At 38.8% G+C, this 17,045-nt stretch overlaps 1 protein-coding gene across 1 annotated transcript in view; it reads right to left on the reverse strand.

Annotated features, from left to right (window-relative positions):
* The window catches only part of slc6a11b (solute carrier family 6 member 11b), a 26,015-nt gene extending 9,113 nt beyond the window's left edge, over positions 1–16,902 (reverse strand). The window contains exons 1-10 of the mRNA XM_016498363.1: positions 16,692–16,902; positions 15,779–16,014; positions 14,911–15,045; positions 14,604–14,744; positions 14,410–14,491; positions 13,311–13,443; positions 9,849–9,983; positions 4,044–4,147; positions 2,983–3,107; positions 1,534–1,646 (exon numbers count right to left, since the gene is read on the reverse strand). Coding sequence (XP_016353849.1) covers positions 1,534–1,646; positions 2,983–3,107; positions 4,044–4,147; positions 9,849–9,983; positions 13,311–13,443; positions 14,410–14,491; positions 14,604–14,744; positions 14,911–15,045; positions 15,779–16,001 — 1,191 coding nt within the window. The 5' untranslated portion in view covers positions 16,002–16,014; positions 16,692–16,902. The remainder of the gene's footprint in view (positions 1–1,533; positions 1,647–2,982; positions 3,108–4,043; positions 4,148–9,848; positions 9,984–13,310; positions 13,444–14,409; positions 14,492–14,603; positions 14,745–14,910; positions 15,046–15,778; positions 16,015–16,691) is intronic.
* Positions 16,903–17,045: the final 143 nt, after the last annotated feature.

Raw genomic sequence — 17,045 nt, forward strand, 5'->3', positions numbered from 1 at the left:
GACTGCAGGAAAGCAGGTTTGACGAATCAGTGGTCTGGCATTTGCAAGTTAGACTCCTAAAAAACACCTTTGCTCATCTGCAAACAAGTACACGCACAACCGCGGGTGATTTCATTTTCCACTCAAGTCGAGTCTGGGGTCTACGATATACAGTATATCTGTGATATTATGGTAAGTGTTGTTGTAATGATGTGCGATCTGACATTATCAAGTATATCACCAAATCACACAGAGTGCAGGCACGTGATTTATTAGTCTATTAAAACTCAAAATTCAAGGCATTCTAAACTGTAGACGGCAAAAATTATTCTGTATGCTTTTTATATTTATATAATTTAATATAGTTAACAATATATCACACAAAGAGTACAGTTTTTCTGCAGATATCAGCATAAATTTAATAATCATTTTATACAAGTTCAGTAAAGTTAGCAATAAGTGACTTACATTAGACATAATATTGCTAGTGTTTGCTCAATTTTGTCAACGAAAATAGTTTCAAAGATCACAGCACTGTTTTGCGTCTCTCTCTGAGTAAAGGACAGTGTTTACTTATTGAATGAATCAGATTTTTGAACGAATCTGTTGAATAAACGAATCAGTGATTTACTCATTAACACAGTCAAATACTTTGTTCCTAAATAAATCAGCCGTTTTAACGAATCTGTTAAATAAATGATTCAGTGATTCACTCATTAACACAGTCAAATGCTTTGTTCCTGAATAAATCAGCCGTTTGAACGAATCTGTTGAAGCTCACTGACTCATTAACAGTCACTTGCTGTCACCTACTGGCAGTTTTAATTTCCCATTTAGACTATTTTTTCATGTTTGTAATCATTTCAAAGTTCAGTATTCAACGTTTTATGTTAAAAACAAAACATTATTTATCGATCTGTAACTGCAGGTTAAATGCATCCATGTCCCCTCTGAACTACATTAAACTGTGTAAATACATTTAAATGCTATTTCAGATGCAGATTCCAGAAATGTTTTTGTGTGCTGGAATGAAAGACACTATGTACCGGATGAAGTGCTTCTTATTCTTACCCAAAAATACAAAATGGAAGAAAGAGTTAAAACTGAACACAATCTTGCTACTCAAGCTGTTTATGAACTTTTTTTTATATAAATGTATTTGCTTCTTTTCCATGTTGCATTTACTTGTACTTTTACTTTCAATACTTAAGTACGTTTAAGATTTAAAAAAAAAATACTTTTCGTATTTAAGTACAATAAATATCACATACTTTAAGACTTTTACTCAAGTAATATTCTAAAGGTGACTTCAACTTCTACCAAAGTCATTTTCTGGTAAGATATCTGTACTTTTACTAGATATTTTATTTTATTTAGATATAAAATGCTGTAAATATTAAAGGAAAATATAACCCCAAAACGTTTTGTGTGTGTTTGTATTTGACAGAAACATTAGTGTACATGTGTGACACAACAGGCTGAGTAGATAATGGCATATTCTTGGTTGAATTATTAATTTTAAGAAATTGTTTACAAAATGTGTGCATTTGTCACCTGACTGTCAAGCCCAAGGAAGATGAGCATCATGAAGAACAGGCAGGCCCACAATGGAGACCACGGCATCATGGTCACAGCTTTAGGATACGCTATGAACGCTAGACCAGGACCTGAAATCAATCAAATAATAGTAGGTGGGGCTTACTGTTCACAGAAGCAGTGAGCGAATTCCAGCCCAAAGCACTGAACGAGAGTGAAGTAAGAGGGAACTAGTGCAACATTTCATATTCGACTACTGGTTTACTATAGAACGACCAACACTATCCAGGCATGCAAACTAACTGTGATTCAAAAGTGATTCAACTAACTGAACGTGACAGGACAAAAAATAGGCATACAGATACATATTATATATGAATGTATGTATATTTATTGGTCCCCCGCAATGTTCGAGACATGGTTATGGCCTTGTGTTCTGGAGTTTGTTTTCCAAAAGCATCATTAACTAACTATGGCCGCAAGTTCCATTGAACTACTTGTAATGACGGAACATGCAACCATGGTTGCTTTTGGGAAACACACCCCTGGTTGGGTTCTATGAGAGCATGCATTAGATTGGCAAATTCAACAGTCTCAGTGACGGTCCTGGTGAAATAGTCTAACCACGCCATGTGGCTTGGCTCTGGTTTTACTGTACAGAGACACCTGTCCAAAAGCAGCAAGCCAAGAGCAGAGATCACTCTGCCATATCACTAGAGCAATATACTAGAATATCAGTTTAGAACTACTGTTCATCAGATAATAATGGCAGCAGAAAAATGCCAAGAGTGGAGCTTTAGTAAAAGCTCTTTAAATAATGTTTATGGATCACTTATTCATGTGATGACATCACTGAATTCAATGATGAACTGCCTTTAACTGAAAAATTTGTGTTTACTATTGTCACTTTGCATTATTAACACACTATTTTCCTAATTAATGCTGTACAGTTGCTTTGACACAATCTGTATTGTTAAAAGCGCTATATAAATAAAGGTGACTTGACTTGACTTATTGAAAGCGTAGTGACTGACCATTTGTTTTCCTATATTGTTTTTCTACATTGTACAGGAACAGGTTTGAGAACCAATGCTCTAAGCAACTGAATTCTCAGACATCTTTAACTTAATAATAAAGTCTAAAACCCTTCAAAGTGTATTTCAGTCACTTTTACACTTATCCTTGCTCTACTGTAGTAAATAAGTAATGCTGAATTGTTGAATAAGTCATACAATAAAAAGCTTTTCTGAGAAGTGCTTTAAATTGCATGAGTCCAGACACAGAGTCTCAGACATCTCACTGTAGGCTACTGTATCTCAAATAAAAAACTCACTCTCACGCACACATATTACTTTTCTATAGAAATTAGCTAAAGTAATTAGAATTACTATAGAGTGACCCAATTTGCAAATTTATAAACTGTTCCCAAAGAAAGGTTTCAACAGATATAGCACAATTCACACTCACCTGACTCTGCCACTGCCTCTATTGGCACATTCTGTTCATATGCCATGAAGCCCAAGACAGAGAAGATGGCAAATCCTGCCACAAAACTCGTGCCACTGTTCAGGCAGCACAGTATGATGCAGTCCCTGTAAAGACAACGCACAGCACTTCGCATTCACTTCACCAATACATATGTGTTCACCCCTCTTTTGACTTTCAGCACTGAATCACAGTGGACTTCATTTTTTGCCATTGATCAACAGAAAAATACTTTTTATGTCAAAGTGATCTAAAATAATAATAAAAGTAAAAGAAAAAAATCTAAATATTTGATTCCATAAGTATTCATCCTTAATATATATCAGGGTAATAAATAGCCTTAATATTTTTTTGTAATATACCAAAAAAAAATCTGTATATTACATATATTTTTGTATTAATTGTTATATAAACACATCTCTGGAAAATAGAATGTCCACCATCTGGTAAGTCAGTCTTCTGTCACTTGCACCATGAAAAAAAAACAGAACACAAAAAAGACAGAGGATGGAGGAAAAAAAATGAATAATTGAAAGACACTGGCAAGGGAAACCACCAGAAAACCAATGAAGGAGTTGGTGGCAGAGACTGGAGAGACAGTTGCCAGCTTTATGAGAAAGTGGCAAAATGAAGCCAACATTAAATATGTCATATCTCAGCAACAACATGCTAGAGGACATGTGGGAAGGTTTCTATGGTCTGATGAGAGCAAAATCAATGATCTCTGTCCAGATTATGGGTGGACAAGTAAACGTTTGTCCACTCACAATCTCCATATGAACTGGGTTTGAGCAGTTTTGCAGAGAGTGGAGAGAGCAAAGCTGAGAGATGCAAAGGTGCAAACCATGCTGCCAATGGTGCTTCTGCTAAATACACACTTGAAAAGGAAGAATGCTTATAATAGTACCTGAATAAATGTATTTCACTTCGACATGAAAGAACATTTTCTGTTGACTAAACTAGTTATATGTTGTACAAGATAAACACAGTAAAAGTTCCAGGAGGTTGTATAGCCACTTGTTATCACTTGACTGGACTCTCACCTGTAGCAGTTGTTGTTGTAGCTGTTGTAGCTTCCGAGGGCCGTAAGACAGCCCAGACATATAGCATATGAGAAGAAGATCTGAGTGCCTGCATCCACCCACACCTGCAACAATCACTAATTAATAACCCAACCATAACTGCTGTCATTCATTATACTGGTGCTGCCATGCGACTGTAAGACACGTGCTCTAGTTGTCATTTATTCTGAGTGGGAAGATGTGGTCAAATATTAATTGTCAGTTCATTAATCATCAATTCTCAGTTCTTTCTGACACTTACCACCCATAATTGTACTTTTTGTATTTTTAATTTTAACCCTTTCAACTGGAGCAGAGACGTTATTACAGTACATGCCATTCTAAAGTTCCATGATCTTCTTTCTTTATTGAAAGACAAAAGAAACAATCACTCTTGAAAAAAAAAAAGAAATCTTGCTTGTATTTATCCATATAATGGCAGTGAATCACTACAGAATCAGGAGTCATTACATTAATATCAGACGCTAGGACAATCAAGACATGTTAAAAACAGGTGCACGCAAGAAAACTTGTCTGGAGTTTTACATTATCAACCCATACATGTTCAGTGACTACAAGCTGCATTACACGCGGCACTGAAATGTTGGCTATCATGAAAAGTCTCTAGATGTAAGCAGTTTAAGCAGCACACGCCCACATAAAAGCAGCGGCACAACCGGTGTTTATCATAGCAAAGGCTGCATGTAGGAATTCCATGAGCGGTGGCCGGGAGCTTATGGAGATTAGAAGAAATCTAGCATTAATTCTGATCATGGCTTGTCTTGAAAAACGAAGACAATTTGACATTTGTCGTAGGAGAATTCACACTGCAGGACTTTGCGCCAAATCTTCTGACACTGCCAGAATTTCATCGGAGGTAAAATTTGATTGCAGCAGTCATTAATCTGTTTTGGGTGAACTCTTCCTTTAAAACAGAAATAAGCATTGTAATGCTATCTCTGGAACAGCATAAAACCAAAGTTAGATTTAGGACATTTAGTTTTGGTTTACATGGGCAACAGGAAGCTTCACGTTCCCGTCTACATCAATGCACACAGCAGTTATTAGATATGTTTCCATCACCCTGTTTTAATGCACATTTTGAAGTATCGCATCAGAAACGAATGATGGAAATGCCAATTGAAAAAAAAATCCCTTTATTCGCAAAAAAGTTTTTACGATCGCTTGAGGTGGTTTTTGTCTTGTGCAAAAAAAGGGTTAATGCGAATAATGGGAGATGGAAACGCATTTGCCTAATAAATTCCTCCATTTCTATCATAAAAGTCATGTGACTTTGCGCAATGGGATGGCATAACTTGACTAACCAGTGAACCAATCTTGTTGCACGGCATCTAAAATGTTGTTATGGTCATTCTGAAATGCCAGAGCAAAGTCTGTCGTCAAAGTATTTCTGTATAACTGCCTTCCAGAACTGTTACACAACTGCGTTCCCGTACAGCAAGCATCCACAAAAGCAATTCAGATCGCTCTGAGGAACAAGTCATTTACTATATATGAAAATTATTATATTCAGTGGCTTCTCCCACTTTTATTTGTGATATTTAGTGCCAGTTCATCAGGAAGTGATGATTTTGTTCTCGTTCGTCGAATGGAAATGGTGCTTATTCGCAAATGTTTTATGCGAAATTCTAATTTTGAGCACAAGTTAAATTCACTTTGGATGGAAACCCAGCTATTAACATTTGAGAACAACCACTTTCTTGGAAAACTGATCCTGATGAAAGATTCTCTCACCTGCAACTGGCTAAAATGATCTCGAAGAGCTTGAACGCTCTGAATAGAGTCATTCTACTCCATAGAGGCTATGTGTAAAAATGTGGCCATAGGGGATCCATGTGAGTAGGTGGAAAAGAAGCCAGCACCTCTTTAAAATGCTCTCACATAACCATTGAGCCACTAATCTCCTTTACTGGGAAAACAATTGACAACTCACAGTATTTGCTTCCTCCAGTGGGTAACCAGGGTAACCCCTCTGACCTCACAAACACAGAGCAACTTCCCTCCAAGAACATCCATTCTATGGGGACGGTCATTTACGTCTTTTCTGTTTAACATTCGGCCGGTGCAAATGCTCTGGTTTGGCTTTACTCGGACACGGCGCTATTCTTTAAAAGCTGCTTATTGATGTTGTGGCTAATTTGGAGGTTTGTTTTGTCTTGTTTTAGCCAGGAAGAGCATCCTAAAGAAACATTTTCATTGCAAACTCGTCTCTGGTCGTCAGTTAAAATGTGTGTTTATGATTTCAAAATCATCCAAAAACATGTTGTTCAATGCGTTTCTAACACTACACTGTTGTCAGTGAGGGAAAATTCAATGCGAAATGCAATTCATAGAATACAGCTAACCACTTAATCATAGTTATTAGTTAATGAATATAAAAAAAGGAAAAATGCTTTCCTTTTTTTTTTTTTTTTTGATGTCAAAGGCTGTGCGTCCAACACTATGGCATTTTGGAGCAAATCCATCTCTCACTTAGAAACAAGCCAAATCACTCAGATGCCAAAATGGTCATGCTGAGTGCAATCTTACATACTGTTGGGTCTATGAAGTTCATGGCAATATTAGTAAACTTCAATGTTTGATTTTTTGAAGTTTCAATGGTTTCAGTGGTTTCAATGGTTGTTTTAAACACTTTTGGTACAGTGCTCGATTGTAACGTGATGTCAAATATAAAATGTGAGATTTGAAGCTCACATTTTCTTGCAGTTAACTTCACTACATAATACATAATTGTAATTGTAGAATGTTAGAAAACAATCTTGTAATATAGCTTACAGCAAAAAAAAAAAAAAAAGAAGTCTTAAAAATGATGCTATATGTTTCTGATGACTACATTTCATGAATTCCTCCACATTACCACAGAAAACTCCAAACACTAAAAGTTGATTTTGTCCAAATCGGACATACTTTTATAGTTTTCCGTTCTACGAACATGCAGTTTTAAACAGCAAAGGAAACTCTCTGGCACAGAAAACTGAATTGCGTGGTGAGATTTTAAAGGAAGATGGTGAATAGAGAATGTGAACAGACCTCTTATTGTGTGGCATGAAAGCTAATTAAACATTGGTGTCGGAGGCGCCCCCATCGCCAAACACCACCCTTTATCACCCTTTCTCTTTCTCGCATTTCCTTTATGTCGCTCGCTCTCACAGGCTATCGATGCTACTTCACATACATTCCATCAGTCCTGCTTTCTGTTCACTGGGATGATGGAGCTGTGGAGCATGACACACTGATCTCCACATCTGAGGTTTAGCCATGTGTGGACATCCTGTAATCCCACCAAATGACCTGAGAGCTCCCTGCTTCCTGGATGACTTGGCACTGCTTCCTTGTTTTCCATTTGGAAAACAAACTTTTTTTTATGTTATTCTAAATCCCTTTTAGGTGGAGAACACTTGTTTAGTTTTGAGTAATTATTTATTTTTACATTTTCCATGATAACAAGTTTGTGGCCTTTAGAAGGTTTAAGTTGCAGATGTTGTGGTTATCTTTGATTTCTTTGTAAGTTTGGTCTATGTAAAACTGCATCTACATGACAGCTTAATAAGTCGGTTAGTCAAGTCTTGAGTTTAAAAAGCAGCAAGCATTTTCTCAGTCTAACAACTTCAGATATTCACTCAGGAGATCAAATCTTAAATTAATTTAGGTATTTATTTATTCTGAATAACAGATCTCCACTTGCAAATCGAGCTCGAGCTTATGCTATTTTTGATGCAATGTGCATTCAAGTGATTTTAGCCAATAATTGTATTTTTAATGTAGTTGTTTATTAGCTCTAATGCAGCAAAATGAAAAGCAGTTTGAGAAATGAAGTTTGGTCATGCAAATGGCCCAGATTGGGAGCACCGGGAGATATTCCAAAATCTCAGCTTTCAAAATATGTCAGTTGTATAGCGAAATACAAACAATAGGTATATTACAATAATGTGTTTTTTTCACACTCTTTAATTTGCCGTGAAAGATCGCTGTATTTGCTTCAGTTTAAGCAGCATGTGAGTCAATCATCTTTCTGATTACAATAATGAGACTTTATTTTCATTATACTATTTTTTCATGCCTTCTGATGTTCCTTCACTTTTATATCTTGCTATAAACTTGAAATAAAGAAGAAAAACACCTTTATCATTTGTATTTCATGATAAAACTGACAGAATTTCTGTGTTATATTAAAAGCAACAAAGCACAAAATTATTGCGATTACTGGGTGACTGGCACACTACAAATAATGAATGAAAGACGTTAAATATTATGTCCAATCATTTACTCTAGTATTATACCATGAATAAAACAGCTTGTGAATAGTCACTTAACGTTATACAGCCTACCTCAGAAAAGACAACAATATAACTTATGTTAACGAGTTGGAGTCCACTTAGTTAAACACATAGTTTGTGTTTCGCTATAAAACTGATTTTGAAAGCTGAGACTTTGTTTTATAGGCTATTAAAAGTAACAAAAGCACAAAGCTTATTGCTATTGGGTGGCTGGCACACTACAAATAACGAATGCAATGGAAGACATGAAATATTATTTCCAAGCATACTGTCCTGACGTGTATGACACATGGTATGATTTCTACTAATAATCCCACATTTATTTGTAGTGTATTAAAAAAGGGTTAAATAAGAGAGCTACAGCGCCCCCCAAAGCAATGTCGATTGGGTGTGTGAGCTGATGTTAAGATAAAAAGTTGTTCCTGTTCAGTCTGTTAATAAATATCATATTCTTGATATTAAGCTGTTTCCGCGAGTCCTTAAAATGGGCTCTTCCTCATCCCAGTAAGATGATGCAGCCGCTTGGATGCAACAATATTTAGATAAATTCCAGTGGCCTGGCAACTTCTCCTGGTGCTCTCAATCCGGGCCATTTGCATGCGCAATATAGGCACGAATGCAATGGAAGACATGAAATATTATTTCCAAGCATACTGTCCTGACGTGTATGACACATGGTATGATTTCTACTAATAATCCCACATTTATTTGTAGTGTATTAAAAAAGGGTTAAATAAGAGAGCTACAGCACCCCCCAAAGCAATGTCGATTGGGTGTGTGAGCTGATGTTAAGATAAAAAGTTGTTCCTGTTCAGTCTGTTAATAAATATCATATTCTTGATATTAAGCTGTTTCCGCGAGTCCTTAAAATGGGCTCTTCCTCATCCCAGTAAGATGATGCAGCCGCTTGGATGCAACAATATTTAGATAAATTCCAGTGGCCTGGCAACTTCTCCTGGTGCTCTCAATCCGGGCCATTTGCATGCGCAATATAGGCTATACTCTCAAAATATTCTAACTTTAATTTCTACGATTTAAATTATCGAAACATTTCGACTTTATTCACGAAACATTTTTACTTTATTCTCGTAATATTTCGACTTTATTCTCATAGTATTTCGACTTTATTCTCGTAATTTCGACTTTATTCTCGAAATATTACGACTTTAATCTCGTAATCTTAGATTTTTAAATGTTTTAACGTGGCACTAATACGCCGTCGTAGTTCTGGGAGTGTGTAAGTTTAATGAGCGAGTACGAAATTCCGTGAAAAGTGCATATTACTTTATGTCAGAAACAAATGCACGTGTACAGCTACTTTAATATAACAGTAGTATATTTACGACAGCAAATTCCACTCACTTAACTGTAGGGGGCTCCAAAGTCACAAAAAATACTGTACATACAGTTGATTTACTGTAGCTATAAAAGAACAGCTGGGTGTTAAATCCTTAAGAAGTACAGTGACACTGGATAAAATTGTTCGTACCTGAGGGTCTGACAGACGAGAGATGTCAGGATACAGGTAGAACTTAATTCCATTAGCAGCTCCTGGCAGCGTTATTCCTCGAAGAAGAAGGATCAACAGCATGAAATAAGGAAAGGTTGCAGTGACATACACCACCTGCAGAGGGAAAAACAAGGCTTAGTTTCCATGGAAATGAATAAAGGTTAAAGTAGTTGCAGCTACATGCTCACATTCTCCTGCATATAAACATTTAGATCAAATCTGGATCTATCCAAACCAATTGGTGCAAGAAATCGCTGTACATTTACACCAAGAAAAATAAAAGTAAAAGGAACGGTTAAACTAAAAATCTTTATTATTTATTCTTTCGTATCTTTTTAAACCTCTATGACGTTTTTTAAATGTAGGATAGAAAATTAATTTTGAAGAATTATCAAAATTTGAAATTTGCAGCTCCTTTCCATATAACAGTTTATAGTGAATGCATCTGTCAAGCTGCAAAAAAATAAAACTAAATAAAATAACCAGAAACACCATTAAGAACCGTTATAGTACTCTTTATGACTCTACGCTTTTTTTTCCCTGAATATGGTAGCTTACTGTATGTGGTACAAATTAGCAAATTAGATACAAATACAGGGGCCCTCGTAATGTTTAATCAAGATCTGGTTAAAACGACAGAAACTACTTCTATTTCATCACAACTTTATATTAATATTAAATTCAAATGCTCAAGCACATGCTCACACCGTGGCATGCATATAATTGCTACACAAAATAAAAACAATATAGCTAGATCTAAATTTGGAGGATAATTTGTATCATTGTTATATATCACCAGCTCTAAAACCTTCTCTGTGGTAAAGCACTAAGGCACTACAGATATAACAGTAACAGTATGACTTTCTGTAAAGCTGCTTTGAAACCATGTGTATTGTGCATCCCCGGAATCTTAAGTTTTGAACCATTGCTTTAAAATTAAGTTAATAGGATGAACTGTCCGCGATCTGAAGACCGAACAAATTATTTTTTTACCCTCCATTGTGATGGGCTATGATGTGCAAATCAGCTGTTTAGCTGTGCAACTAGTATACCTTTCAGAGAAAGGGCTGGAGCAAATGAATGAGTGAGCGAATGAAGCAGCGCACTTAACGTGAAGGGGTTACGGAGTACTCTGAGGGTCTGCCAGAGGGGGCAGGTACTCTCCCAAAGCCTTAATTGGGGGGCTGATTGAAAGAGTTACTGTCAGGGGGAGGAAGGGATGCAGGTCCGAGCCAGAGGTTTTGATGGAGAAAACACTCAAGCGTGCAACACAGCACATCAAAAAGACAAAAATAGAATAGCCAGCCCACCATCATGTTGTGAATTGTCAACATGATGTTCACAGTCTTGAATTATTACCAAGTCTCAACCAAACCAGTGTAAGAGCTTTGTCTCCCAAGACACATAGAGGCTCGAAACCTCAGCGCAATCACGCCGACAGCGTTAGAACATCACGGCATGATTCTTCTCCATTATACATTCAAGTTCCAGGTCCTAAGATGCTTTTGCAAAAGCCATTCATGGTCCACAGAAATGAGTTCAACATTTTGAAGCTCTTTCAGTCCCGTGAACAAAACCACCCTTGGGGGCGGCACTAGGTTCTTGTTCCTCTGGCACCCGGTCAAGACCATGCGAGAACAAGATAGGGTTCGGACACAAAAGCTTCTACCCTGTTTCCCTCTAGAAGGAGCCCAACTGGGTTGTGTTGGCAGTGTGGGAAAATGTGTGGCACACAAACGTACAATTGCCGACAGTTTCAACCTGACCTGGGTAATTTACTGTACTAAATGACAACAAACAGTTCTTCGCGTCGGTTAACAAACGCGTCGCCACTTCGAAGTGAAGTCTTTTAAAACTGCTTCTTTAGCTAAATCAATCATTCTCTCTCTCGTTTGTACCAAAATGCTTTGAACTGCGATGTGAGATCACTGCACACCTTTGTTAATGTTGCTTAACCATGTAATCCAGTGGAGTGAAACAAACCAACCGTGTTAAGCGGAGATCTGTAAGAGTGAGCGCTTTGACAAAGGAGATCCTTTAATCCAAACGCACCTCGCAGTATGAGCAAGGCAAAGCCCGTCCAGCTTGCTAATTCACAGCTTTTTCAATTAGTCTCCTAAAATGATTACATATCCATATCCAAAAAACTATGGCCACTGCAATAAGCGAATCCCCTGCTAGGCTTTCAAAGGCATGCGTGTGGTTTTTCTCAATGAATGGGGCAATGTTTAAACTCGCCGTGAGACTTTGACACACACTGACTTTCTCCCAACTCTCCCTGGTCAAACATTTAAGCTCAACATTCACAGGTCAGCCCCATGCCATAAATCTACCGCTGGCTTATGGGAGAATCGCAAACAGCCACAAAAGACCTGCGGTGAACAGCTTAGCAAATGTCCTGAATGCTGCAATCTGTATAGCGGTCAAAGGAAAGGAAGAAAGCAGTTTGCTATCCGCCAGACATAATTCTTTACAGAAGGGAAGAGGCGAGCGGAGGAACTCTGCATGCTCCTCATGAACGCTCCACTTTCCCCTTGTGAATACAGAAATCAATCTTGGACAGGCTACTAAAGCCTCGCCATGAAGGAGCATTCTTTCCCCTTGCTTCACGGCCAAACAAAAGACACTTCAGGAGATATAGGCCTTGCTGCAGAGCTTTTCTCCTGGACCTGTACAATGTGAACCCATTTATTTTTCCCCACACATCCCGCTTCCTTTCTTTGCACTTTCTTTCTGGCTCATTGAGTCCGTTAGACTTTCTTAAAGGCTGCTGGAAGAATAGAATCCAGAGGAAGGCAAGTGACTGAGTTGCAGAGATTGGCAGAGGGACAGAGGATGCAATGGATTGTGGGTACAAGGCGAAGGTAGAGGAAGGCCAGAGCTGCATTTTGCACTCCAGACACAGGAATAATGCAAACTGTTTGTTTTCCAAAGGCACTTTTTCCCAGTAGGTTGGTTTGAGTTTACCAATAAACCATTTGGTTATTGTGAGGATGCACCTACATATCCGTTCACTTTCTGGAAAGCTGCCAAATTCTGTTCAATGGCCTTTCTGATGCCTGTCTGTCTGATATGCGAGTCGGTATTCACTCAACTTATGTCTAAAGTCTCAAAGTGCTATTGTCCCCTCAAAGACTCAAGACTTTATGCAGACAGTGTTTGCATTTGAGCCCTTTCAAATCGTTGGATCCACATTGTAGCTGCACAATGCCGCATACTGTATGAGCGCTCCACATGTCAGAGTTGCGCTGATGACATCATTTGCAAGGATGGAATGCACGTCTCACTCACTAAATTGACTTCGTGCTGAACATTAGGGCACTAAGTTCCCCCATTCATGCAAGTCTCTCATTGAGACATCTCCAACTCGGCTTCTCACTCTTTGGTTAACATCTACACACATTCACCACCATTTCTGGTCACTGGACCTTTTGTTTTTACCTTTCCAGTTGATTTGGGGCCTTTCCAAATGCAGAAATAACATATAACCCAGGCTATAGCAAGACAGATAGCAAGTTCCCAGCGAAGGCTGCCAACTTCTTCAATTCCAGAGGATATTCTGAGAACACGGCGTCTAGAAGGGAAAACATTCTGAAATGAATAACCTTCCCAGCAGTCGTGTAACACATGAACGCAAGTCAAGTGGGCAATTATGTTCTGCAAGTTTAGCTCTAAATTTGAGTACATTATGTGAACCCCATGACACTTTATGATGCACGCAGTGTACAATGGCTGTGAAACAATGATACGGTTACATTGATTCCATCAAAATTCCAAGCGCTTCTGACTTCCAGGAGAGTCAGCTCCACATGGCCAACTATTCATCCTAACTTTAAGGTGGTCTGAAGTTTTGTTTAACATTGACTGGTTGTGACGCAATAAATTGTGAGATTGTGAGGGAAAGCCACAATTCTCTTTCTCGCAATGTCATTTATCATCTTTGACATGTTCTTGGGTGACATCCACTGCCTAAGCCATGCCCCCTTTGAACAAACCTTCACCATTCAACCTCAGAACTGACAGAGTCTGTGCCTCTCAGTACTAGAGGCCCGCATGCCCAGTGTGCGAGGCTGAGGCCAGCAACACGCGAGAACTGTCTGACCGCTAGGACTTGACTTGCTTCCTCTGTATTTGGCCTTGAATATGAAACTGTGTGGAAAAACAGGCCAACTGTGGCCAAATTTGTGTCCATACCATTCCTAGCTGTGCAAGTGCCCTTTTGATGCTTGTACAACAGCAATGCAAAAAGAATGACAAATTATCAGTGAAAAAGGTTATGGATTTCCATGGATAATAAGCAGTGGTCGATTGCTCTGCACATGAACTGTGCCAAAAGTTGCTAGGAAAGTCAGTGCGCTACTGTGCATATTAATTGTTGCTGTTGTTGTGAATTGCTGGTGATCCCAGAGTTTCTGGGTGAATTAATAGACTGATCTCTTTAGGACTTTGCCCTAAACAGCTGCCAAATACTGATGTTCCAAGATATGTTCCTACATATGTGCAATATGTAATGCTAATAAACAGTCAGAATCATACTCACTCCCAAAACTCCATGACTGGAGATGTGGCATATGGGTTGGTGAAGTTGGCAATGCTTTCATTGTTAAAATCCACACAGTTCTCTGGAAAGTTAAAACAGTTCTGTTACACCCATTTTGTCCGTTTTTCATGCATGCATTAAATTGTTTCACTTAGTTCTAGGCAATGCTTTCTTTAATCCTCAAATGAACCAACCCGTGTTCCAGTAGTGACCACACGATGCCCAGGGCAGCTCTGTTGTAAAGCAATTGAACAGGTAGAAAATGGCCCAAGCTAATATAACCACATAATAAACATTCAGGTGGGCCTCGATGACTTGTGTCGCATAGCCAATGCCTATAAGAGAACACATAACCAATACTTAAAGATATGAAACCATGCAGATTTGCATCCCTTTTATTCTCATTCACTGCTGATGTATGTTCAGTTCAACAAGCAGGAATTTAATCATGTGGGGGAAAAAATACGGTTTTAAAATGAACTAGAGTGACCTAAGCCTTACCTTCAAAGAGCGGGCAGACTTTTCGCCAACATGTGATGCCTCCTTCACTAGTGAACTGACCTAGCGCTGTTTCCAGGAAGAAGACTGGGATTCCACAGCAGATGAAGAAGATAACATAAGGCACAAAAAAAGCACCTAAAAGAGACATATAAAGTTATACCTCTCAAGCAAATGTATTGAATTCATGCATTGATTAACAGCCAACTAGCCTAACCCAGTTAACCAAAAGAAATAATAGATGTGTGACCAGTACTCATAAAACCTGTTTTTTTTTTTGCGCTACAAGAGTGTCAAATAAAAATATGACAATAAATATTTCAGAAGTTCCATTAGTTGTTGGATGTTTCCCAGATAGTGTGGTTTTATTAGTGCTAATGTCTCTCAATAAATTCTCTTGTACTGCTCTTGCACTTTTGGAAGTTGCCTTTTCTGACTTTAATAATATATCATAAGGCCACAACTAAAATTCATGCGACCCAGGATATATATATATATATATATATATATATATATATATATACAGTATATTTTGTATGGCTGTGCGCCCTCTGTATGTTTTTGTAATCTGCAGCTTCACAGCTGCCCATTCAAAAAACAATTCCATCAACAACCAAAAAGTACCATGACATTACCATGTTTTTGTCATGTGTACTTATAGTTAATTTAACACCACAGAAGTTGACCCAAAGTGTTGTCAATCAAAACCTAGAAGCAAGTCTAAAAGCATGGGAGGAAAAACAAAATATCTGGTGCATAAATAGGATGCCTGTTCACATCTGTCAAGAAGGGGGGAAAAACAACTCCATCAGCCTTTGACAGGAGTAGGTGAAGTGTGTCAGGGAATGAGAATAAATGAATAATCTCTCACCTCCGCCGTTCTTGTAACACAGATATGGGAACCTCCAAACGTTGCCAAGGCCGATAATCTCTCCAGCCACTGACAGCATAAACTCAATCTTATTATTCCACTGACCCCTCTCATTCACCACCTTCTTATCTTTGCTGCGCACTGCGCTCGCGCTCGCCGCTTCGGGGTCCATCGAATCGTCCGCTTTTCCATTTATTATGGGAATCGTCTTTTCGGCTGTCATGACGTCCTACAGCCTGAAACATAAGGATTACACCTGTAGCTGAAGCACGTGTCAGCACTGGAAGTGGGAGCTTTTTATGGCAAATGTCGGGCATAGATGCGTTAGGGCCGTTTGGAACACGACTAGATGGAGCGCCATATGGAACAGAACACAGGGTACAAGACGCGATGCCACACATGTCGTAGCATCGTTCAGTGTTCTCTTCTGTCATTGCGACGCATTTACTCGATTCAAGACGCAGTGTCAAATTACAATAACTTAAAGTTTGAAAGCTCGTCTGGAGACCCACGCGTCCTGATCCATTCTGCTGCGCTACATCTCGTTATGGGTGCAACAGCGCGTTCTGTGCGAACAGCTGCTTAACTCATTCTAAATGACTCGATAAATGTAGGCTAATTGAAATGCGATTGTAATTAAAGCGTTCCGGTTTGTCGCATCACGTCTCGATTATAATACAAGCGTTCCAGTGTCTTGCGTCGCGTCTAGCGGGAGCGTTACGTTCTGTGTTTTGGCTATTGAACGCGGAGAGTTACTGGTTTGAATAAGAACAACACTATTCAGCAGCAGTACAGTATCAACCAAAAATAATTGTGCGCATTCAGCTAAACAAAGTGTGTCGACTTACATCGTTTCATCCCTCACTCATGAGCACCCACTCCGCTCTTAGTGACTGAGCCGATCCTCACTTACCGGTATAGGGGTGCAGTGAACCTCCTCAGATCACCCAGTAACCACCTGCTTTAGGGGATGCTTCAGTCTGAACCCGTTTGATAGAAAAAAGACAAAAGAAGAAAGGTGCAAATCCCTGATGGATGTCACAGTGCTGTGACTGTGGCAGTGAGCAGCTCACTACTGCTGTGATCAGAGCTCAGATCTGATCTCCACCGCCTCTCACTGGACAAGAGCCATGTGTCCACCAGCAGTTCCTCTAGAGCTCACACCTCCTCAAAACACCACACTGCTTACCGTTTATACCAACTGTATGTTTGTAAACAAGTAACATTTATTTATTTCCTGCTATTTTTGCTGGGCAGTTGGTTGTAA

This window comes from Sinocyclocheilus anshuiensis, unplaced genomic scaffold, assembly GCF_001515605.1.
Source record: "Sinocyclocheilus anshuiensis isolate Anshui unplaced genomic scaffold, SAMN03320099.WGS_v1.1 scaffold1320, whole genome shotgun sequence".
Classification (NCBI taxonomy): domain Eukaryota; kingdom Metazoa; phylum Chordata; class Actinopteri; order Cypriniformes; family Cyprinidae; genus Sinocyclocheilus; species Sinocyclocheilus anshuiensis.